General features: G+C 41.9%; 1 protein-coding gene across 6 annotated transcripts in view; it reads left to right on the top strand.

The window, feature by feature from the left end:
* The window catches only part of LOC124613251 (protein phosphatase 1 regulatory subunit 12A), a 371783-nt gene that overhangs the window by 325649 nt on the left and 19790 nt on the right, over positions 1 to 26344 (top strand). For all 6 annotated transcript variants that reach the window (XM_047141939.1, XM_047141940.1, XM_047141942.1 and 3 more), the window contains 3 exons: positions 20196 to 20321; positions 20610 to 20717; positions 20815 to 20901. In XM_047141939.1, the coding sequence (XP_046997895.1) occupies positions 20196 to 20321; positions 20610 to 20717; positions 20815 to 20901 (321 nt within the window). The remainder of the gene's footprint in view (positions 1 to 20195; positions 20322 to 20609; positions 20718 to 20814; positions 20902 to 26344) is intronic.

Below are 26344 nucleotides of genomic sequence, written 5' to 3'. Positions count from 1 at the left end.
TCAGCTGCTGATAGTGCCTGCACATGCTGTACATGGTACGGAAACAACTAGTTCTCCCGTAGCACTCTCTTTACAGTGACGTGGTCAACGTTACCTTATACAGCAGCAACTTCTCTGACGCTGACATTAGGGTTATCGTCAACTGCACGAAGAATTGCCTCGTCCATTGCAGGTGTCCTCGTCGTTCTAGGTCTTCCTCAGTCGCGAGTCATAGGCTGGAATGTTCCGTGCTCCCTAAGACGCCGATCAATTGCTTCGAACGTCTTCCTGTCGGGACACCTTCGTTCTGGAAAACTGTCTCTATACAAACGTACCGCGCCACGGCTATTGCCCAGTGCTAGTCCATACATCAAATGGGCATCTGCCAACTCCGCATTTGTAAACATTGCACTGACTGCAAAACCACGTTCATGATGAACACTAACCTGTTGATGCTACGTACTGATGTGCTTGATGCTAGTACTGTAGAGCAATGAGTCGCATGTCAACACAAGCCCCGAATTCAACATTACCTTCCTTCAATTGGGCCGACTGGCAGCGAATCGAGGAAGTACAGTACATACTGACGAAACTAAAATGAGCTCTAACATGGAAATTGAGCGTTTCCGGACACATGTCCACATAACATCTTTTCTTTGTGTGTGAGGAATGTTTCCTGAAAGTTTGGCCGTAACTTTTTGCAACAACCTGTATGTATTTCACGCAATGTTAACGCTGTGTGTGGAAAATAAACACTTGCGGCCATGTCTGCAGACTGCGTCACGTTATTCATAAGCCGACCTGCGGAAGTTTCTTTATATGTTCATGAAACACCCTGTAGTTGCTTTTTGTGACGTAGTGCAGCAGAGAGAATGAGGAATTGCCTGCTCGCTCTTCACTTTGCAGACCTACGAAGGAGGTCAGTGCATGACCACAATCCAGTGATCTACTTTCCCTTATGCTTGCAACTTCTACCCTGTTACATCCCAGAATACAATTTCTGCCGGCCGTAGTGGCCGAGCGGTTCTAGGCGCTACAGTCTGGAACCGCGCGACTCCTACGGTTGCAGGTTCGAATCCTGCCGCGGGCATGGATGTGTGTGATGGCCTTAGGGTAGTTAGGTTTAAGTAGTTCTAGGTTCTAGGGGGCTGATGACCTCAGAAGTAAGTCCCATAGTGCTCAGAGTCAATACAACTTCTCTTTTACCGCTGTTCTACTGCACTTAGGTTTCACACATTTAATATTTATTCTTAAAGCACTACTTTTAATAACTGAGATTTTTTCTTCCTCCAGGACGCGGAATTAGCCCAAGAGAAAAAAATTAAACGATCGCTTGATAGGAAATTTAATGTAGTTTTTAAGTAACCTACAGTAGTCAGAGACACAACTGAGAATGGGAATGGTAGGTGAATAGTATTTTATCTCTTCACTTATGCGCTTTGCCCTGTACTGAACTTTCCTGAATGCGAGAATTAAGTTTAATTTAGATGTGAGAATGTAAACTGTTAATAACTTCAAACCAAACAAAAACTGCATGAATTTATATAACACAAAAACTGAATCTGATGCAACACTATTGATTTGAAATTGAGCCTGGTAATAAAACAAAATTTGATCAGTTTGAAAACAATGGTATCTGTGCGTAATGAATGCTGTCCCTGAAATAATATAATTTCTTACCTTTATCTGCGCAATGGTATCTTCGCACTGCTCTCTGTTAGTACTTTCAGTTTTATAGTTAGCAAACAGTTATTGTGCAATACGGTTGCTTAGCATACATTTTTATTAAATCGAATGTGACTGATACAGTAACTTCTTCAGGAAAATATTTGCTCAAAAATGACATGGATCTGGGAACTGGTATTGAGTTAAGTAACAATATGGCACTGACTTTAAATCTTATATTTTGACTTTCTGAAATTTAAAGTGCTCACAATTAACAGGCTCAATAAACTGATTACACATTAACAATCAACTTTGCAAAATCATGAGTGGTATACATTGTTTCAATCATCACTTAGAATACGAGCATTGCATTAATAACAAAAAAACTTTCCTTGCCTTAATTATTTTCAAATTCTGTTAAGATTCCTTTTACAGTTAGCAAGTATCATAGTATAATGAAAATTATTGTCCATAGCGAGTAAGTATATATCCAGCACATATAAGATACAACATGCCTTCACACTTGAGAGAGTCCCTCCATACAACATTCGATCTAAAGTTACTCTTAACGCTTTACCCATAACACCATGAATCAGCGATCGCTGTTGAGCTGGTATGTTACTACACAATCGATACTACGTTTGACCATCTCTGGGTCAATATACTATTTTCTTACGAAAGCTGATTTTATTTACCCTGTGTATATACCTTTCGCTAGGGAGACATTTTCGCTGGAATCCACGGTTTTCGAAGGAGTAAAGAAAAACATAAGTGACCTTTAAACAGCCCCCCCCCCCCCCCCCCCCACGCGCTTACAACTCACAAGTCACGGGTGAGGGATTTTTAGAATGTTTTCCTTTACATTCTTTCCTTCCACCGTACAAAAATTTGCGACTACACGAAATTTTTACCCCAATTTTCCTTCGTTGAGTGGACTACAAATGAGTCCGCGATACTACGTTCTGAGTGTGTGACATAGCAACTTCCATGTGGGTGATTGCGGGACGGTATATCGTTGGCATTTTAAATCATACCAGAAATGGATCCCTTAGATTCAGTGTTGCAGAAAAATTCCAGTGCAGACGTGAATGAGCGACAAATAAATACCGTACTGCACCGGCATGCAGAATGCAGCGTGACGAGTCTCAACATTTCTGACGGCATAAAGTTTTCTTTTTCCGTTGAAATCATACACATGCGAGTGTAACTTGCCTTCCTTATTGAAAAAGCCGGCTTGAAGCACTTGGGAAATTCCTGTGAAGTATTGTTACAATGCATCTGTGTACGTCGTTTATGGTGATCTTTTAATGGTTGTTGGTCAGCGGCATCACAACTAGAAAAAGAAACATAACTTGAATATGTACTTACGTCTTACCAACTCGGCGCATCATGTCCGAAAATTAAAACAAACATTGCTTTAAATCAGCAATTTCTTACCCGGTAGTAGAATAGATGAAAAAATCTACTCACAAAGTTTCGTTAGAAGAACACAGATACGTGCAGGCTTTCGGAGCCAGTGGGTCCATCTTCTGGCAGGATGGGTTGAAGAGGAAGGAAGAGGGGTTATGCAGAAGGTAAGGAAAGACGAGACTGATTGTTGGGGACTGCACCGGGCGGGATTTCAAAACCTGGGAGCTTAAAGATGGCAGAGGAGATAATGTGCAGGACAAAGATTGCTCTTAAAATATCGTGCATAAGTAGAGCGAAAAGAGAAGTGCATTGTATGTAACAGAGGTGGGAGAGGGACGGCGAAAAGTAGGCAGGCCAAAAAAGAAAGAAGTAGAAAACTATAATGGAGTGAAGAAAGAAATAGTTACTGTGAAGAAATGCAGAGACCAAGGAAACTAACTAAACTAAGGCCATTCACCCTAACTGATAACTTGGCGGTAGTGATCCTGATGTAAAAGGCCAAACAATGCTTACGTAACTGCTGATACATGGTGTGTTGTTTCACAGGCGGCTATTCCTTTGATAATATGAGGTGTGTTCAAAAAATTGCGGAACATTTATAAGTTCACACCAGTGGTGTGTTAGAACGCAATGCGATTCGAATCCCTGCTTAAGCCTACATTGTTGTATGTTATGTTATTGTTAAGTGCTCTATTGGGTACAACGTTGTCGCAAATTTTGCGAATTTCGTGATGGCTGAGTTAGAGGAGCAACGCGTCTGCATTAAATTCTGCGTGAAACTCAAGAAAACCTTTACAGAGAACCACTAAATGATGCAGGAAGCCAACAGTGATGAGTGCTTAAGCCGTACTCTGTGTTACGAATGGATCACAACGTTTAAAAATGACCGGACGGAAATTAAAGATGACCCTCGTTCAGGACGGCCTTTGACGTCTACCGACGACGCTCATGTCAGAAACGTCAACGATATTGTGCGTGCCAGTCGAAGACAGACTGTCAGAGAGCTTGCAGCAGAATGTAACATTTCAGTTGGATCATGTCATGAAATCCTGACACAACGTCTTGTTGTCGCCAAGTTCGTTCCATGGCTCATAAGTCAAGACCAGAAAGACCTCTGCCTCGTAATCTGTGAAGAGCTTTTGGATCGCGCAATTGAAAACGAGATGTTCCTTAAGAGAATCATAACTGGTGATGAGACGTGAGTCTACGGTTATGATGTTGACACCAAGATTCAATCTTCACAATGGGTCGGGAAAGATTCTTCAAGGCAAAAACCTCGTGAAGTCAGAGCCATGCTGATAGTTTTCTTTGACTTTGAAGGATTAGTTCATCATGAATTATTGCCACAGCGATAAACTGTTAATCGATGGTACTATTTTGCGACGCCTGCAAGAAAATGTGAGAAGGAAATGGGCTGAAATGTGGCGAGCCAATTCATGGCTCATGCATCATGATAACGTACCCGCACATTCATCCATGTTGGTGCGTGACTGTTGCACTAAAAAGAAATCGCTGTGCTTCCTTATCCTCGGTACTCTCCAGACCTGGCCCCTGCGAACTTTTTATTTCCAAAACTGAAAACACCGTTGAAAGGACGAAGATCTGCAACGATAGACGAGACAAAAGAAAATTCGCAGACGGCGCTTCGCGCTATCCAGCAAGAGCCGTACCAAGCCTGCCTTCGGAAGTGGAAACGGCGTTGGGAGCGATGTATCAATTATAGATGTTTCGAAGGAGACCAGACACAATAAGTAAAAGATAAGCGTAGAAAAATTCTGTGGCAGGTATGGGTGGTGGTAGGGGCGTGCATAGGGCAAGTCTTGCAGCGGGGACGATGATATCAGTGTATATAAACTAAACCAAGGACTGAAGGACTTATGGATCCCAGGAAAGCCCCGTCCAAGTGACCCATGAAAAGGTTAACATAGGAAGGAGCTGTCCTGTTTCCCATAGCTGTACCCATGAGCTGTTTGTATGCCTATCCCTCAAAAGTGAAGTAGTTGTTGGTACAGATAAAGTTACGGTGAGCAGAAACGATGTTATAGGTTTTGAATAGGGTGGGTGCTGACCGAGGAAATTTTCAGCAACAGACCGACTATGTACATGAGGGATGTTGTTGTAGAGGGAGGTGGCATCAGTGGTGACAATCAAGGTTTGTGGTGGAACAGCCACAGATTCAGGCGATCTAGGAAATGGTTGGTGTCTGTAATATAGGAGGGAAGTCCTCATACTATGCGTTGGAGGTGTTCATCAACTGAGGGAGATATACGTTCGGTGTGAGGTTTGAAGCCAGCAGCTATGGGACGGCCAGGATGATTGGCTTTGTGGATCTTAGGCAGAAGTAAAAGATGGGGGTGAGTGTTATATTTGGGGGTAAGAAGGTCTATGTATTGAGGTGTTAGCAGTTATGAGGTTTTGCGAAGGGAGTGCAGATCAATTTGAATCACAGAGAGACGATCTTGATGGCAGATAGTGTATGTAGATGTGTCATACAGCTGGCGTAGACCCTCATTTACATACTTCAGTCGGTCAAGTACCACAACGGTAGATTCATTGTATGCTGGCGTCATCAGTTTCTAGGGAACGAAGACTGTGGTTTCTGCAGGAGGAACCTGTGGAAGGGTTGTCAATGCTGGATATGAGGAATTATTGTAAGGGAAGATTTTGAGGTAGTGGCAGTCGAGAGCCACCTGTGAGGCGACACGTCATTTACCAGCTGTTGTGTAAACCCTGTAAGGCCTTGTGCATCTTCACGACTACCACCAAGTTACCAGCATGGATGAATGGTCATAGACGGGGGGTGTAAACTGGCAACACACAGTATCCTGTTGCAGAGCATGCTGTACAATATGACAGTCATGCATAACCTTGGTGCCTCTTTCACTACAGGTGCCATTTGGATTCATCTCCCAGACACTAGTATCTCAGGACTCCGCAGGTGGGAACTGGCGGTGCAATATGACTGTTTCTCGCCACCCACCTGGCCTTAATTTACGTTAATTTCTTTGGTCTCCGCATTTCTTCACAGGAACTAATCCTTTATTCACTTCGTTTCAGTTTTTTACATCTTTAATTTTCTGCCTTGTCGCGTTTTCGCCGTCCCCTTCCCATATCTGACACATCCTAGGCACTTGACCTATCGCTCTTACTGAGTTATGCATGGTGTTTTAGCAATAATCTTCGTTCTGCATATTACCCTTTCTTCCTCCTTTAAGCTCTCAGGTTTTCAAATCGCTCGCGGTGTAGTCCCCAGCAGTCTCAACCATCCGCTACATGCGCGACATTTTAACGCCATTACATGCACGCGGACTGAGAGTCTGCATTACATTTATTGCCAGTTTGACGAATAATTTTAATAGTTTTGTTAGAATTTAATGTGTTTGAACATGAGTAATACAAATGAATCACTGAATTCGTAAACGTTGTTTGTTTGGGCGTCAGTACTGTAAAAGAAAACCTATGTTGAGTTGTAATTTACCCTAAAATAAAATATGCTATAATCACTGAAATTACCGTTCATTCTGTCTTTCCGCTGTTGATATGAATTAATATTAAGCAACAGTTCTTTTCAAAAGGAAGTTCACAATTTTTTTCAGAAAAGTGGTACTTTGTGGCACACTTGTCTATTTAAGACAAATCATTCACTGTGGTTGCAATTGTCACTGCATAAATGCACTGCGACATGTTCGGTACAAAAATTTTTCCGCCAGCTTGCAACAAAATCTTGTTGACCTGTTTTCCTCCCTACCACAGAACTTACATCTTTCTCGAATAGTTGTTTGTGGAGCTCTTGGAGTGAATCCTCGTTTGGGTAATACCAAAATTTCCGTGACACAGTTCTTGATGCTTGTTGCAGTATTTAGTTGATTTACCTTAATTGACAACAATCATGCAACAACTCTTGGCCAAGAACTTTCAGATAGTCTTTTCTGGGAATGATAGAGTTTGAATTGATCATGTAAATTGCGTATTTATTGATTCCAGCAATATTCAGATGAAAGCATAAAATTATAAATGGCAGTCTTCTCGTAATTCTCGTCAGAGAATACATAATTTCATCTTATCAACCTTATCCACACAAGCTTTGGTATCATTATAAAATGTTAATATTGGTTCAAATGGCTCTGAGCACTATGGGAAATAACTGCTGAGGTCATCGGTAACCTAGAACTTAGAACTACTTAAACCTAACTAACTTAAGGACATCACACACATCCATGCCCGAGGCAGGATTCGAACCTGCGACCGTAAAGGTCACGCGGTTCCTGACTGTAGCGCCTAGAACCGCTCGGCCACCCGGTCGGCTATTGATATTTCTGGCTTGGAATTTTCGGAGTCAGTGTCAGTACTGTCATCATCATGTAAAGTAGAATAGCGCCAGAACAACCTTGTCTTTCTTAGGCTTGTTTGAAACAAGTGTCATAGTCTCCCTAAATGCAAAAATACTAGGTTCCAGAGGACGATCTTTTCCTACTTTCATAAATGGAGGAAGTTCTCTCTTATTCTTTCGAATTGTTCCAATCATTGCCAGCTTGTCGGTTTCAACCAGTCAGCCGTAAGTGGGATTGATGAGAACAAATTATCACACATTACATTTCTGCCAGATGTAGGTTTGCACTTCACCAATCTTTTTACAATAGCATGAGGTATGTTTTCACAGAAATAAGGGCCATCCATCTGTTTTCCACGTAATATTTCTAAATGGCTTGTATAAAACATCTTGGCATCAGTAAGTGCAAACATTTTTTATACTGTATTTTGCCGGTTTTGATGGAATGTATTGTATAAATCCGCATCTGCCACTAAATGCATCCAGTATTTCATCCGCTGTACTTTGTTCCGCTAAATCGTAATATTTCTTGCAGTTTTCGTCAAACAGATCGATCATGAATCGGACATCGACTAATTTGTCTGTTTCTTTCCTATGAACTGTGTCCTGATGTCATCAAATTTCAGGCATGTCAGCAAGAAACTAAAACGGTTCATGCCCATTGAAAGTCTGAAGCACTCCACTCCAGTACCATCTGCTGCCCAGAGATCTAGTAAATTAGTGTGATGATCGTAGGACACCCGCCAAGAGGAGAAGTCCTAAGCATGCCATGATTTCCGTAATGTTAGTGTATGCAGCATCCCTTTCTCTGGAGTATTTACAACGAATGGTAGTTATGTAAATATTAGTACAGCGAACAATTTCTTCTAAAATATCGTCTGCGAAGAAAATATGTAAACAATCAATTGGACACTTGGCGTTTTTTAGTGCACCTATAACTCCCTGTAAATGCTTGACAGTATCGTGTCGGACTGTTATTTTGAATCAGAGGTTGATGGCTCCACTGCATATCATCTTTCCTAACATATACGTTAAATTAACCGATACTTTTATTTTCGTACAGGGACTGCTCACTTCCACAATCGTGATCACTTTCGAATATTGACTCGGCATCACTACAATCTTCCTGAGCTTACTACAATCTTCCTTAGCAAGCTCTTCGTCCAGTCATTTCAACAGCTGCACGTCATCCACCATTGTTCTGAAAATTAAAAAAAGGAAAACTTCTTTCAGTAATCAATGTCGGTCATTGAAAAGGTTCATAACTATCACGAGTAAGACAACTAATTTTCTAAGGAAAGAAATAAATATACAATTTTACAAACGCCATTATTTGTATTTTGTAATATTACTGGAAAAAACTACCTAATTTGCAATACACTGTAGAAGAACGGACGACAGAAGAAACATGAATGCACATGCTTAGGCTGACAATCCGCACCTCATCAGTTTGCTACTTCAGAAAAGCCGCTAATGGATATCTTGAATTCTTAATTCAGTGTTGACCGTAAGTTAAAACCGCGAATTCACAATTCGCGGTGCGTGAAACGGATGGTTAGAGCGTCCGCCTACCGCCGCTTGGTGAGTAGATTTTTTTTATCTATCCAACTAAATGTTTTCGATAATTGATTACTTTCTTTGATATATTACCCAGTAATTTTCACGTATTTAGGAAAAATTTCGCTCACCTGTTTGTTTCTCGTGTAACAATGTGAAATACGTTGAGGTAATGAAATAGGAGACTAACAGTGCATTCACTTCACGTGAACTTCGCCATGGTTGGGGAGCGAACGACTGACGGAAGAACAGTGAGCGACCCGGTAACGCGATGGGCGGCTGTGGCTAGTTCGCAGACTACTTGGGGGTTTCAAATAATATCGTTAATGCGTTCGCTCTACCCTCCACTGCGTCGCTTCGTACGTTAATGTTGTATCTACCGTGACCTAAATTGGCGACCTATGACAAAGACGTACAAAACCTCGGACATTTATTTCAAATCTGATTCTTTTACCGGGCTCATGGTTTTTCGGCACGGACGTGCGGCGCTATCCAGGTGAACGTGGTGTGTCGGCGGCTCCTCATTGAAATCTATTTCCAATCAGTCGTATTTTCTACACACAGAAAAAGGACCTGGTTTATGCTCATGTTTGTCAATTTTAGAATTAGGTGGGTATCCAAAAATTGGTAGTCTAACGACGAGTGATTGATATATTTTTTTAAACTATTTAGTTTACGACTGAACAGCAATCAAACCCTCTCAGTTTTCATATCCCAGAAAATTTCATTTTACCCCTGAGGCGTTAACTACCCTCAGGTTGTGTTTTAGACTTATCGGAAATGAAATCTAAAAAATTGAATGACAGACCGATATGTATCGGAAACGAAACCTAAATCCGAAATATAGGCAGTCAACGTACTTTATTTTATAAAATAATCTTGCTTCGTTGTTAGGAGTCTGCCTGTCGCGGCACGTTTTGCGCTGAACAGTAGTGTAGGATTTTAAAATAGTTACTAAATTCTTTATTTCTTATGTATCGGATTCTCTTTATCGCATAGTGTGCGCCGCCACCTTTGTGTTCTTCAAATTATAAGAGTTTCTTAAACTTACAGGGGACAACTTTTATGCTACATATAAGAGCACCCATACAATAGCTTACAGGAAAGGGGGAGGATGGCAAAAATTGGGTACGGAGTATTTTTAATATTTTTGAACACTAATAGCGATTTCGGATATCCATAAATAAGTTCCAGTTCCGATATTGTTATAAACCTGCGTAATATCGACTTTTAACTCATTTTCTGTGTTTTGGCGACGTTCAGCAGCTCAGACAAGCATGTTTCATCAATTCATAAATAATGACTTCAATCATCAGTTTCCAGCTCCTTAAATAACGTAGCGTGTGTAGATTTCTTCCTTCACATTAGCTATTTCTTTGCAGACAGCTTTGTCTGGGATTTTTATGGCGTCGTTGGTCCAGAAGCAGCAAGGAAAATCCCAGTTTGTGTGTGTCTGTAATACAGGGTTCGGCATAAAAAACTCCCCGATTACAAAGTAACGTGCAGCGGACAGTAGAAGGAGCAGAGTGGTGGGGGGCGCGTCGTTAAGTAGCTGCCTACGTGCCGTTTTCAGTGTACGCCATGGCGTGGTCTGGTGAACATCGTGCCTTCGTAGTGGAAGATTTTATTAAAAATGGCGAATCGCCTATTAATACTCAACGTGCTTTTCGCGTTCGCTTTGCGCTCGGACGACGGGACCCTGTTCCCGATAAGAAAACAATTTATTCTTGGGTTGCTAACTTTCGTGAGACAGGTTCCGCATTAAAAAGGAAACCACCTGGACGACCACGGACTGCAACAGGCCCCGGAAATGTTGATGCAGTTAGAGCTTCAGTTCAACAATCTCCTCGACGATCCGCTAAAAAGCATGCGGCAGCATTACGGATATCTGATCGAAGTGTGAGAAGAATCTTGCATCGAGATCTTAAAATGCATCCTTACAAAATTGTAACTACGCAGGAACTGAGTGAACGAGACTGTGGTGTCCGTGTAAGTTTGTGCCAAGACCTTCTTCGGAACATTCGTCCCAACGATATTGTGATTTTTTCTGATGAAGCACACTTTCACCTTGCCGGAACAGTGAACAGCCAAAATTGCAGGTACTGGTGTGAACACAATCCCCAAGAACTTCATCAACGACCACTTCATAGCCCTAAAGTAACAGTATGGTGTGCTGTTTACAATTCCGGAGTGATCGGTCCTTACTTTTTCGAAGAAAATGACAGGAATTTAACCGTCAACAGTGAACGCTTTTGTGCCATGCTCCGCGACTTTCTCCAACCGCAACTAAGGGAGCTTTTTGGTGAAATAGAGAACGCGTGGTTCCAGCAAGATGGTGCCACTGCCCACACAGCGCGGCAGTCACTGGCATTGGTGAAGGAAATGTTTCCTGGACATGTGATCTCGTTGCGTGGAGACATTGGCTGGCCCCCACGATCGCCGGACTTAACGCCCTGTGATTTCTTTCTTTGGGGCTATTTAAAAGCAAAAGTTTATGAACAACGTCCACAATCTTTACGAGCCCTGAAAGAAGCAATTACACAAGAGGTTGAAGCTATTCCACCTGAAATGACTCAAAGAGTAATGAATAACTTCAGGGAAAGACTCAAACAGTGTGTCGACAGTGCAGGAAGCCATTTAAGGGATGTTTTATTTAAAAAGTAAGACCATAAGAGTATTTTCTAAAATGGCATAATATGTACTTTTATTTAGTATAAATAAAATTGTTCTACCTTATTTGGTTTTGTTTTTATTAGCTTTCCTTAAAGGGGAGGTTTTTCTGCCGGACCTTGTACAAAAGCAACATATCGTAGAACATAACCTCGAGGAACGCTAGATAAACAATTCGCGACCGATAGGAACAGAGCGGCGCTTTCATCGCAGAGTGCAGTCAGGGGGGGACAGTTTTTAGGATTGTAAGAAATTGGTCAGTCGGTCGATGGATTTGTGCATATGTGGAGCCCTTAATTACTACATCCGTCACGTTACAGAATTTTGGCTCGACAGAAAAAGCACATGCTGGAGATACTTATCAGAGATATGTCTTCTTTAGTTTTTAAATCTGTGAGTAAATATGTAAATGTGCCATTGCAGCTTTTTCACGGCAGTTTTTATTTTCTTAATTTTTTCAGTAAGACAGTATTTTATTCTACAAAAAAAGTACATTCGGTTTATAAGTAACGTTGTCATTTTTAAGAGAGACAATAGGCCAGCGTATTGTGCACCATTGTGTACAAGATTTGTGACCAGAAAGATAAAACGCCGCTTCACTCATATAAAAGTGAAGAATGAAACGAACCTGATATCGAGATCTTTAACGCTGTTCGCCCGTTTAGACTACACAATCTGAAGAATGACGCAGTGTGTATTTTTGGCCGACAAGCTGAAACGTCGACGTGCGTTGTGCTGCTTCAAAACGAGGCTATTTCTATATGCATCATTGTTTCATTGCTGCCAGCTCTGCCCCCTCCTCCCCCCCCCCCTTTCCCCTAGTTCTTTCTCTTTTCCAGTATAATGTTTTTGCTTACCGGGTGTTTTGTCTTTGTTATGAGGTATTTTTGGGAACTAAGAAGCCAATCGAGAAACGTGTACCGCAGTTTTACGTACGTATTTTTGATTTTGAAAGACGCACATTTTGATTTTGATGCAGCCGTCAGTGGACAGGGAAAGATTTTCTCAAAATTGTTTAATTTTCGGCATTTATTTCAGCAAGAAAGTGCCAGTTTCCGTAATAACTGTTTTCAAAAATTTGAATAAAACCTTCAGAGTATGAAGCCACATCAAACCTTATTAAAACTGATTTTAATATCATATTATTTATTACTTTCCCACCACATGTTTGCTCATATCATTGTTGTGCCCTATTGCTCATATCATTGTTCTGGTCTACATGTGCAGAACTGAGCATCTTGTCTGTTCAAAATTGAGAATGAGGCCATTCTAAATCTACATCCATACTCTGCAAATGAACATGAGGTATGTGGCAGACGGTACATACCATTGTACCAGTTATTAGGGTTTCTTGCTGGAGTGTGGGAAGAATGATTGATTGAATGCATATGTGCGTGCAGTAACTATTCTGATCTTATTCTCATGATAGCTGTGTGAGCGATAAGTGGGGGGTTGTAGTATATCCATAGAGTAATCATTTAAAGTCAGTTCTTGAAACTTTGTTAAGAGACTTTCTCGGAATAGTTTACGTCTGTCTTCAAGAGTTTGCCAGTTTAATTCCTTCAGTGTCTTTGTGACACTCTCCCATGATCAGACAAACCTCTGACTGTTCGTGCTGCCCTTCTATGTATACATTCAATATCCACTGTTAGTCCTATCTGGTACGGTTCCCACACACTTGAGCAATATTCTAGGATGGGTCGCACGAGTGATTTGTAAGCATGCTGTTTAGTAAACTGATGGCACTTTGCCAGTATTCTACCAATAAACTGAAGTATACCACCTACTTTACCCACAACTGAACCTATGTGATCATTCCATTTCATATTCCTACAAAGTTTTACACCCAGGTATTTGTATGAGTTAACTACACAAAACTATGCAATAATAGTTTTAAGAACATTATTTACCATTTCTTGTATTGCTGTAGGTATGTTTGAAATCGATTGCAATAGTAGTGTCATCTGTGCAAGCAACAAATTCTGATTTATTGCTGCACGATAGACAGAAGTTGGTTTACAAATAGGAGGAACAGAAGTGGACCCAGTAGTGAACCTTGTTGAATCTCATAAGTGATTTCTTCCCATTCAGAATAATTTCCACTGTTTGTTTACATTGCTTGACCTTTAAAGTAAAACGATATGATGATAACTCTTGGTTAGCTATACTATAAATTCTGTAAAAACTCAGATTATTGGAGAATATTGATTCACACAGTCCAGTGCCTTTGATAGATCACTGAAACACCAACCTTTGTTATTTAATGTTTGTAAAATATGGTGAGTGAATGTATAAATGGCATTCTCAGTTCAGCAACTCTTCTGAAATACAAACTGTGATTTACTGAGGATGTTACTGATCCTTATGTGGCAAACTGCTCTAGAATACACCACCTTCTAAAAAAAGAAATTGGAAAATTGTCAGTAGTGCAATGGGTTTATAGCTTCTGACATATCTCCTACCACCTTTCTTGTTGAGGGGTTTCGGAATAGCATATTTCAGTCTCTGGAGAACAGCCCACATTTAATGATTCATTACATATTTCCTAAAAGACAAAGACAGTGCTTATAATATGGGGACAAGTCTTTAATACTCTGTTGGAAACACCATCAGGTCCAAATGACACTTTAAAAAAAAAAAAAAAAAAAAAAAAGTGAGCGAGATGTCCATATGATTGAATTTTATGAGAGCTGCTTTTGCGGTATAATGCTTCGTTTTTTTGTCCTGAACTGTTTGTTCTTACATTTTCTACTACATTTAAGAAATTATATTTAATCATATCTGCTACCTGTAACAGACCATTTAGCTCTTCAGTTTAAATCAGTGATGGTATTTGCCTGTTCTCTGGCCTGTTGGTTTCACTACATTCCACATTTATGACATAATGTGGAAGTCCTTGAGGTTACAATAACTTTTCTTAGTAAATGGAGTAGTTCTTATAGTTGCAACCATTTTCCTTTTAACAAAATACAAGTTTCAAAATGAAGCAGCCTCATGCCCAGAACAATTTTATTCAAAATGGCACAGGCTGTGGCATCCTTTGTTCCTATAAGTTACATATAGCTATTTGATTTAAGTGAGTATGTAGTAACTTCGTGTGTGTGTGTGTGTGTGTGTGTGTGTGTGTGTTCTATTATTATATATTTGCTGCTGTACCATTCATATATAGTTTAAACATTAATATTTAAGTATCAGTACGTAGGGTTTCAAATGTGTCAAAAGAGTGTAGTAGTGTTTTTGTGTTGCATGAGGGATGAACTTGTGTGGCATTTATTTAGAATGACATAACCCATTGCATTTCTGGGTCTTGGGTCTGTTGTGTAGATAAAATGGAATGGTTATTCATACGTGGAATAAGTACTAGCAGAATATTGGAAATGGTGATTGCTACTGTGTCAAAATGCAGCTAAAGTAGTAGAAACAGCATTTGGACAGCAAATATAATATACAGTATCACCAGTTACCTGATTTGATCAATGCTTTGAAAATAATTCAAGTGTTGTTGCAACACAGTGAACCAGCAAGTGAGCAGCTAAGAAAAAAAAACTAGACTTTAAAATCACCCAAGAAATATGCAACAGATGGGCTTCAACTTTGACCAAAAGTCCCCACGCCCCCCCCCCCCCCCCCCCCAAAAAAAAAAAAGAAGAAGAAGATTGCAGCTGCACATATCACAAATGTAGTTGATGTTTGATGTTCCTGAGCATATAGAAGTTACAACTAGTAAAAGAAATCCCGCCAACTTGTAAATATAAAATTGTCCAGCGTGCATTGAATTTCCAAAGAGAAGCATCATATCAGAGTGTAAAGAACTTACCACATCAACATAACTGGATCGTAGATTCAAGACGTACACTTCCTAGAAATTCCTTGTTACTGTTGAAACAACTTGCTCAAGAGAATTGACAGTGTAACAAAATTTGATTTATGGAGCATTTAATACCAAGATAATATTGTGCAAAAAATATAATGTGCAAATAGGAGTAAAATGGAACTGTAAGCAGGGTTTGGTTACTTTCTGAAAGAGCTTCTTTCAGATCATAAAGTTTCGTTTGAAACAGAGAATCGTATAATTGATAAAGGCACTTCAGGGGCTGCAATGTTCATTGCTTTAGTTTGGGTTTGGCAAACTTGTTTCTCCTGAGCCATGGGATTACATGTGCCGCCATACCTCTGTAACCATAACCTGTGGAAGTGCTATAGCAGCCACTATCTGACATGACAGAGAATGTTGCGTGCCACAGAAGAGACACACACACACATTTGCATTCACAGACACCTGTTGCCACACTTCGTGTGTATGAGGCTTATCCAGACAGGTGGAACCGGGTGAATGGATTTATAACTCCATAGCTGTTGCTGGAGCATACTAATTTAAAAAAATTTCTTGGTGGAGCATATCAACTGCTGGTGAGCACTTCTACCCAATATAATGAGAGAATTTCTTAGGATAGATATCATGAACATGCTCCCCCAAAACAGTTGTAAGAACACAGCACAGTTAAGCCAAAATGTTTTGGTCACTGTTGAGGGTCCCTTTGGTTCTACTATTACATGTAAAAATGGTCTAGACTGCATTACAAGCAGCCTGAATCTACAGACTGGTTTACCTTGACAAGTAACAAAACTTCAGAAGCCTTAAGAAGCTTAACGAATTTCCCATTTAAGTTAAATTCTGTAAAATTCAATTACAGCTGCTGGGTGGTATTATGAGGAAATAATAAACAAAGTTCTTGAAGAAATTGAAAAAGAGTGGTCAGCTGAAGGTGTTAATGGTTGTGCAAATCAAAATGGTGAGAGTGAATGGCTTTCTCTAAAATACATATACAGGATGTTCATAGTTAAAGTTCCAGAGAAAGAGAATCACTGCTCAGAATGTCTTCAAATTTGATCAGCATATTATAGACGCAGGGGGAATTTCCATGGAACATAAGGAACATTTAATGAAAATTTTACCAATAGATGGCTCTGAAAGTATCTTAATGTAAGTGGAGTTGGCAACAAATGTGACAGATGAATCCCACTACAACAGCTAGGGTTTGAGTTGCACATTAAACCATCTGTGCTGTTCAAAGTATATGACTGCACAAGTTCTACAGTCAACAGTTGTGGTGCTGTTCGTTAGGTAAGCCATCCACCAAGGTTGTACCACGTCAGATGAGAAATTTGGTTTTTCATTTTCCTGGAGCCAAAAACCGTATCAAAAGCAAAATGACATCAGTTTCTAATTGTCGTTAGACTATTTTCTGCCAAAAGCTAAAACAAGAAACAGAACAGCACATTCCACGAGAGACTGGCGCATGTCAGGGGTCATGATCAGAATGTGTTACGCAGTGTGCGCCTCCAGTTCAGCTACATTCATAATTGGAGCACTGAACACATCATCTTTCAGATAACCTCACAGCCAGAAGTCACACTGATTAAGATCAGATTATATGGATGGCCAGGTTGTAGGGAAATGGCAGCTGATAATTCCAGCATTTTGGAAATGCCTCTGCAGCAGTCACTTCTCTAGTTGCATAATGTGTGGAGCAGCACCATCTTGAATAAAAATAATCCTACCACAGTGACAGAGCAGACAATAGAACCCACAGGAATCATTACCTGGGGGGGGGGGGGATATGGCCTTATGATAGACGGCGCTGTCAACAGGCACTACACAGTCATCTATGCAGAATGAAGTGGTACCAGTTGATGGGTGTGCAGATATTCTGTCACCTGTATTCTGTGAATTGACATGTCCTTGGATATGGAAATGGGCTTTGTCTGTTCGTCTGTATTCAGTATGTTCCGTGGCCATTCATTGTCCACATCCATGCGAGGATGGAATGCCAGAGTGAATGTTTGTATTGCTGGCAGGTCATTGAGGAGCAACTCCTGAACATGGACATATGTGATTAATTCCCTGTGCAATGCTTGTTTACCCACCACTACTCGACCCCTCCTGCACAGCTGTGTCATCATCTGCACTAGATATCAGATCAACCGATTTCCTTCCTCTGCCACACTGCACTTCAAAATAACCTATGTTTTCAATTTTCGTGGTCATTTATTCCAGACCCTAAGTACACATCGGACCAGTTCCTTTTTTTGTACCTTTGGGTCTGGAACTTCTACAGAGCAACTGACACTCAATCATCATCCCTGTAAAAGAAGCTTACCATCAGCACACAATGCTTCATGGAGGCTATCATATTGGACAGCTTGGACGCAAACTGAAGAATAACTATGTACCACATGCTTGTTGTTTTTCATATTCTGATAGTGCCATCTCTCTTTTTTTTTTTTTTCCTGGTGACAATAATATGCTGTTCTAATTTGGAAAAGGTCATTCGAGAGTGGAGAAAATTGTTAGCCCAAGAAGGAACAAATGAAGAGCGGTTTAGTCTTGGTCCTAAGAAAAATGGGTGTACATTGACTGCGTGGCCTTTGTGGATGACCCAGCCATTTTTGTTAACGTCATAGTCAGTAGTCAACAAGATCAATAGGCTGTCAGAAATTGCTGAAAAAGTTGGACTCCAGATCTCTCTTCAAAACACCAAATATATGACAAACATCTGTGATGGACCTGAATGGATGATCACCAGTCTGGGGAAAATGGGACGGGTTAAAAATGTCAGTTATCTAAGTGAAGTCATCCAGGAGAATTGATTAGGAGAAGAAGCAATTAATTTCAGGATGAGGAAGTTAGAACAGGCATACCAACTGACAAAGAATACCTATAACAAAAAGTCCTGAATATAGGGGCCAAGTTCAAACATTATACTACAATCATAAAACGTGAGGGCTTATATGAATCGGAAACTTTGACCATGAGTAGACAAGGTCAAACTGAGCGGCTGGAAAAGTGAGAGCGTAGGATATATGACAGACATCCTAGGTAATCGATGGGTTCATGGACAATAGCAAATAAGAGCAAATGAGGACTTGTACAGCAAGACAGAACCTATCACAGCATCCATTAAGAAGAGACGATTGTTATTTTACAGTCATCTCGAGAAGATGGACGGCGATTGACTAACAAAAAGAATATGGAGTTTCATCCAGTCTAAGAAAACAAGGCTGAGATGGTTCGAAGAATGTGAAAAAGATCTTAGGCAGATTGGCATCTCAGGGAGAAATTCCCGACAGGAACAAATTTAGATGATTGGTGAACAACTATCAAGGTTTTAAATTGTCATCAACGTCCAAAAGACGGAGAGGACCTGGATGGGCTCAAAAGGTACTGGCAGGAAGTCAAAGCTGGAACAAGAACAAGACCTAGACACTAAAATGAAATTGGTTGTTACCACACATTCCATAGACGCTCAACTCGATAAAGAAAAAAATCGTTCTATGCAGTGATCCCCTTTCTACAGCATTTTGAAACTAGAACTTTAATTACAGGCCCCAGGTACATTCAGTTTGACCTTAAAGTCAGTAATTTTACCCAATCACATTATACTGGTTTCATGCCACTTAAATGGCCATCCATATATACCAAATTCATTACTGTACTAAAAGTATGGAAAATCTTGTTACTTTTGGGAACTATGGCCAAGCAACTCTTGAGCCAGCTACAAGATGAACACATCTGCTAGCATGTGCTAATTGCTCCAGCGAAATCCAGATTGGAATAGTGTGTGTCCAGCCTATACAGAAGTACGCAAATTAAAAGAAATGAAGCTTATGTAATGTGTGTTGTGTGCTAATGCAAATAAATTGTATTAAAGTTGTGCAGGTTCAATCATTTGTTATCTCATTTGCACCGGTTGTGAAATAGTCCATAGTTAATTAGCCTGAAAAGGTTCGAAAACTATTTCAAAAAGTGACTGACTGACTGCATTTTAAATGAACATTATGACATTAATATATTGTATACTGATGAATCCAAACAGGTTCCAGATTTTTCCCTGACCACGTCATATGAATTATCGGATTGTTCGTGTGGAACTTCAACAAGTGATTATGTCTATTTAACATGACTTTAAATAGGTGTAGCACCCTGAGATGTGAATACCTATCAGTTTTTGGTGCTTGTCGAGTACTGATTACATTTTGACTAAGAGAGTATGAATTGAAGAAAAGTAGCTTCTTTGTGTGGCTCAGTTTCATCCAATGACATTGACGTAAAATGTAAACATGGTGTTTCAATTGCAGTACTCCACTGTTTAAGCCCTGTTTTGCACCATATCAGTATTTTGTCATTATACAAAGAAAATATTATTTCTAATTTCTAACATTGCATTGCTTGATCATGTTTCTATCCTAAGGGATTCGCAGGGAAGTAAGCTGCTTAAAATTACTCATGAGTTTGGTCATTGCATAGTAAAAGCTTGATGCTAAATGTACAGTAGTTCGAAAGTATGTTACTCCTTTTATTAGACAAGCATTGGTAAGAAAAACTTTAATGAAATGTCTAGGCTTCAGTCAGTTCCCATAAGTACACTTGTAAGTTCTGGCATGATAATGTAACACGTGGGAGACATTAAAATTTTTTCCACTTTGTATTGCAGTAGCCACTGCTGACTGTCTTAAGTGTTACCTGAGTTTTTTCAGTGTTATACATGTAGTTTATTCATCATTCACCAAATTTATCTTTCAGAGTGGAGGATCTCCACAGTCGTCACGACTTAGTTCACCTGCAGCAGACTCCCCTATTAATTCTCGACATTCATCCACTCTTTTGCCGCATGAAGCAAGTGAAAATGGTGAAATTGACTACAAAAAGGTAATAAATTATTTAAACTTTGAAATTTAAGAAAAGAGTAGTTTCAGATGTTAAAAGATATCAGTACATTGAAATCTAATTATAAAGTAGGTTGTTCCCATTCCTATTAGATTGTAATGGAACTAAGGATGAAACTACTTGAACTCGTCAAACGATTAATAAATAAAGCTATACACCGCAAAATGGAAATTAAAGTGTTTAAAATTCATTTTGTAGCTACTACTACATATCCCTTTCATATTATAAACTTGTTGGCTGTGGTTTGAAATGGAAAATGTGTGTTTATAGCTCTATGAAGCCTTACTGTTGGAGAATGAAAGGATAAAAGAGAAATTACAGAAGACTGAGGAGGCTTTGAATGAAGCCAGGGTGCAGATTTCAAGCAGTTCTATACCTGTAAGTAAATGTCATTATAAAATTGTTTATTTTGGGGGTTACTTTGTTTCAGTGTGTTTCTTTCTTAGTCACTGCTTTTATTTTCCATCATTTGCAGCCACCAAAGAATTCACTATCGGAGATGGAGAAACGTGAAAGGAGAGCAATGGAAAGGAAACTCTCAGAAATGGAAGAAGAACTGAAAGTACGTATAGGTCCTAATGCCCTCTTCATACCTGTTATATTACAAATTGCATACTTTTTAAATTATTGTCCCTCATTTTACCATGTTAAAGTTATTGTATTTTACGTTCCTGTTAGTGTATGATTGAAAGGATCACTACAAAACTACATTATAAAATAAGTGGAGAAAATACTTAATGTAACAGCAGGAATTAAAACAAATATTATTTTACACCCTCTTCTGTTCCATTGTGAACTATAATGGATATTGAAAGAAGAACAGCGATGTATAACCAACCCTTCAGAAATAAGAGCTATTTATTAACTAAACACCACTTTAGTACAGGAACAAGGAAGAAATTTGAAATTAGACACATTTATTTGGAAAATTTTAAGTTATGCTAATAAAGGGTTAGCTCTTGGAACCAAGGAAAGAAAAATTAGATTGGTTAATTTTGTATAGAAAGAGAAAAAAACTAAGTTAATTGGGCACCTAACTCAAATTTCCATAAAAATATCCTAGAAGGAAGAATCTGGGGATAAAATGAAATAGGTCCAGAACTTATGTATTACCCCCCAACCCCACCCCGGGGCTCACGGTTCTTTCGTGAGTTCATGCATGGCGCACACAGGGCCCCCAAGCTATTGCAGCTCATTCTTCATTCTGTAGCTGCATTTCCTTCTCCTACCCCTTCCCTTCCTATCCTCGCTCCTTCCCCATTGCCATTTCCTTCCCCTCTCTTGGTGTTCTGACTTATGTCAATCTGGCTATTCCCCTGGTTTCCTGCATGGGTTGCAACTTTGTTCCTTTTGCCTGTTTTTTCACCCGTTCGGCATTTCGGTCCCCACTTGAGGTTTGACCTCCACTTCAAAGTTTCCTGTTTTTAGTGTGAGCCATGAACTCACGATGTGGATTCCTCTCCCCTCGCCCTTCCCCACTGTAGCCCCTTCCACCACGTTAGGTCACCAGCACATGTAGCCAGTCTGTGTGGTGGGCCTGTTATGTACCCATATGGTTGAGCCCCCTGACAACACAGAGATCTGAGCTGTTCTCTGCCCGTGTATGCCAAAGAGTGGTTGCTTGTCATTGTAACTCCCGGCAATGGCTGCCGTGCAGACAGCCCTTGCTGTGGCTGGGGGGCGCCCATGGGGAGAGCCCCTGGTTCGAGTGGGTGGTGTCAGGGTGGATGCTTGGTACATGAAGTGTGTCAAGCTGCAAAAATCTGACCGTTCTCACATGGCCGTCTTTTCGAATGGTGAGGGATCCTTAAATGCTGCCTCTTATGACCTGGCATCCTTCCCTTCCCTGACACCCCATGGGAGAAGGGTCAGGTTCACCGTTGTTGGCTGAAACCCTTTCGCCATTACCTCTTCCGTGCTAGGATGGATGGGGACACTTTCACTGCACAAAGCTATTGTTTTTCATCAAAAATATCAAGGGCAAGGTTGGTGAAGTGGAGTCTGTTAGTAAGATGCGGTCAGGCTCCCTTTTGATCAAAGCTTCTGCCACCCAATCCGCAGCTCTTCATGCCTGTGATTGTCTTGGCAACATGCCAGTGTCTATCACTCCTCACCCATCTCTGAATATGGTCTAGGGCATCATTTTTCATGGGACCTCATCCTGCAAACTGATTATGAACTTTGGGCTAATCTGGAGCAGCGTGATGTTCATTTTGTTCGACGTGTGCAGAAGGGTCACAAAGACAACTACACTACTACTGTCACCTTCATTCTGACTTTTTAGGGGGATACCCTCCCAGAGAAGGTCAAGGTTACATGCTACAGATTTGATGTGAAGCCGTACATCCTTTCACCTATGTGGTGCTTTTGGTGCTTGCGTTTTGGGCATACGTCTTCCCCGCTGTATGGCGGACCTTTTGTGTGGTGACTGTGGCCACCCAGTCCATGAGAGAAACCGTTGTGTTCTGCCACGTGTGTCTGTCAACTGTGCTGACTGCTACTGCCCTCACTCGCCAGATTGCTCGGCTTACAAGAGAGAAAGAAGATACGAGAATACAAGTCCTTGGATCGCCTGTCATACACTGAGGCTTGCCAAAAGTATGAGTGACTCCATCTGGTGTCACTATCTTCAACTTATGCCTCTGTTACTTCCTCACCTCCTCCTCCTCCCCCTCCCCCTCCCCCTCCCCCCTCATCCGTACCCCAGCACCGCCCCACTCTCCCCTCCGCCTCCCCTGCAGTTCCCACGACCTCCCCTCCCCGGCCGAAGAAATGCCCCCCTTCTTCGGCATCTGCCGGTGATCGGGCTCCCTCCCAGGAACCCTCTACCCAGCGTCTCTCAGGCCAGAAGACATTCACCACCACTTGGCCACAATGCGCACCATCTGTGCACCTGCTGTCTCTCGGTCCCTGATCTTGCAGACGCCTGTACTACCCCTTTGTCCTGCCCTCCTCCACTTCAGAAAGAGAAGGAAGAACATATATCCCACGACAAGGTGCCTCGGAGGTGCCAACTCCCCTATCGCAACATGAGTCGGGCATCTTATTTATGTATGTCACCCCATCCTTGTCGGTGACAACTACTGACAAAGTGACCCGACCACCTCCTCGGCTCTTTCGTGCCTATCTTAGACTCGCACCACATGATCAGTCAGTGGAACTGCAATGGATACTTTCGTCACCTACCGGACATGCATCGTCTTGTCTCCTCTTATTCTGCATTCTCTCTTGCTCTCCGAGAAACGCATTTCTATGATGACCACTCCCCAACTTTCCTCGGTTATTGGGCATTCTGTCGCAATCGTGCTGGCCCTGGGATAGCATCTGGTGGGGTCTGCACTTTGGTTCACTCCGATGTCCTTAGTGACTGGATCCCCCTACGTACTCCCTTGGAAGTGACAGCGATTAGAGTACAAATGACTCCGGCAATCACACTTTGCAATGTCTACCTCCCTCCACGTTGGCAACTTCCTTATGTTGCCCTATCTATCTTAATCCAGCAACTCCCACCCCCTTTCTCCTCCTTGGGGATTTCAGTGCCCACCATCCACTATGGGGGAGTGTCACTTCAACGGGTCAGGGTTCTTAATCGACCAACTTATTACTGACTTCGATTTCTCTCTCTTCAACAATGTTTCCCCTACCCACTTCAGTGTTGCTCATGACACCTTCTCTGCTATCAATCTCACAATCTTCTCCCCTGCCCTCGTGGGTTCCCTAGATTGGTCATCCCATGATGACCTTTGCGACAGTGACCATTTTCCAGTGACGCTATCGTTCCCTGCTGCCACCAGGCAGACAGGCCCCCACATTGAGCATTCCGCAGGGCCAATTGGCCTTTATACATGTCTGCTCTCCGCTTTGACACCTCCCTGTCGAATTCCATTGGTGTACTCATGCAAGGCATCTCTGCCTCTATTCTTGATGCTGCTGGCACTACTGTCCCTCTATTCACAGTGCCCCCTCGTCATCAGCTGGTACTGTGGTGGACTAAAGATGTCGCAGTCACTGTCCAGGACCGCCTAAGGGCACTGCAGTGATTTAAGCGACACCCCTCCCAGACCAACCACCTCACTTTTAAGCGTCTCTGAGCTAAGGCTCATTACTTTATTAAGCGGAGTAGAAAGGAATGCTGGGAGCGCTATGTTTCCTTCCTGGGGACGTATGCCTCTTTATTGCAGTTTTGGTCAAAGCTCCGTAGTGTTCTGGGCCACCAGCAACAGTCAACTGTCCAGGGTCTGAACCTTAAAGGCGCTCTGTGCACTGATCCATTGGTTCTCGCAGAACAGCTTGCGACACACTTTGTAATGGCATTGTCGTCCGCTTCCTACCCTCCTACCTTTCTCCAGCAGAAACACGAGTTCAACAGACCCCCCTCCGTTTCATCCCGCACCACGTTGAGCCCTGTAATGCACCTTCCACTGAATGGGAATTGGTGCAGGCTCTTAGCTCGTCACAGGGCACAGCCACAGGGCCAGATTCCATTCACAAGCAGATGATTCAACACTTGGACGTTCCCCAGAGGTAACAGCTCCTCAGGTTCTTCAGTCATATCTGGCTCACGGGTGTTTTTCTGTCACAATGGCGAGACAGTATAGTTATCCCTGTCCTTAAGCCCAGGAAAAACCCAACGTCTCTAGACAGCAAGCACCCCATTAGCCTTACAAATATGCTTCGTAAACTGCTCGAATGGATGGTCAACTCCAGATTATGTTGGGTACTCGAATCTCTGGGCCTTTCGTCATTGTATCAGTGTGGCTTCTGGGCAGGGCGATCTCCAGTTGACCATTTACTCCAATTGGAATCAGCTATCTGTCTGGCTTTTGCTCACCACTGGCACCGTGTCGCAGATTTCTTTGACCTACATAAGGCTTATGACATGGCTTGGTGCCACCACATTTTAGTTACCCTCCATGACTGGGGCTTCCGTGATACCCTTCAGATTTGTATCAACAAGTTATCATCTTACCGTCTCTTCTGGATTCTACGTGGCACTTCACTCAACACTCCTCAGATTCAGGAGAATGGTATCCCACAGGGTTCTGTGCTAAGTGTCACACTCTTCCTCATTGCCATTAATGGGTTTTTGACATCTGTTTGGCCTCTGGTTACCTCGGTATTGTACATTGACAGATTTTTGCATCTGGTGCAGCTCCCACTTGGTGGCGTCTGCTGAGCGCCAGCTCCAAGGCGCCATCCGACGGGCCTCTGTGTGGGCCATTGTCCATGGCTTCCAGTTTCCCCCCTCCAAAACGTGAGTTAAGCGTTTTTGTCGTCAACCCACAGTGCACTCTGACTCAGAACTTTATTTAGGCAACCAGCCCCTCAATTTTGTAGGACAGTCCCATTTCTTGGGCCTTATTTTTGATAACAGGCTGACATGGCTGCCCCACATTTGCCACGTAAAGACTGCATGCATGTGGAAGCTTAATGCTCTCTGCCTCCTAGCCCACACGTCGTGGGGTGCAGACTGTTCCACTCTTCTCCATCTTTACCGTGCTCTGGTCGTGTCCAGACTAGATTATGGTCTTCAGGTTTATGGCTCAGCTGCTCCTTCCACTTTGAAATTCCTTGACCCTGTCCATCATTGTGGTGTGAGTCTGGCTATTGGTGCCTTTCGCACTAGTCCTGTTGATAGTCTCCTTACAGAAGCCGGGATTCCCCCTCCACACATCCAATGGAGCAAACTCCTTGTTTCTTATGCAGTTGCCATTCGCCAATTCCCTGACCATCCTGTGTACCCTGTGCTCTTCGCCAATGAGGGATGTCTCCCTCCAAATACCCGCCCCATGGGTGGGATTGCCGGTTGGCATGCGTCTCACTACCCTCTGCTGGGATTTCCATCTGCACTCCCTGGACTGCACCCCTTGTCTTTCCTCTCATAACACTTCTGACAGTGCCTATACCGCAGATTAGGACCGATCTCTACCAGGGTCCTAAGCTCTCTGTTGCTCCTATGGTTTACCGGCGGCTTGTATGTGCCAACCTTGCAGAGTTCCAGGGTG

This window comes from Schistocerca americana, chromosome 4 (assembly GCF_021461395.2).
Source record: "Schistocerca americana isolate TAMUIC-IGC-003095 chromosome 4, iqSchAmer2.1, whole genome shotgun sequence".
NCBI classification, from domain to species: Eukaryota; Metazoa; Arthropoda; class Insecta; order Orthoptera; family Acrididae; genus Schistocerca; species Schistocerca americana.
This window is presented reverse-complemented; position numbering and strand designations above follow the sequence as displayed.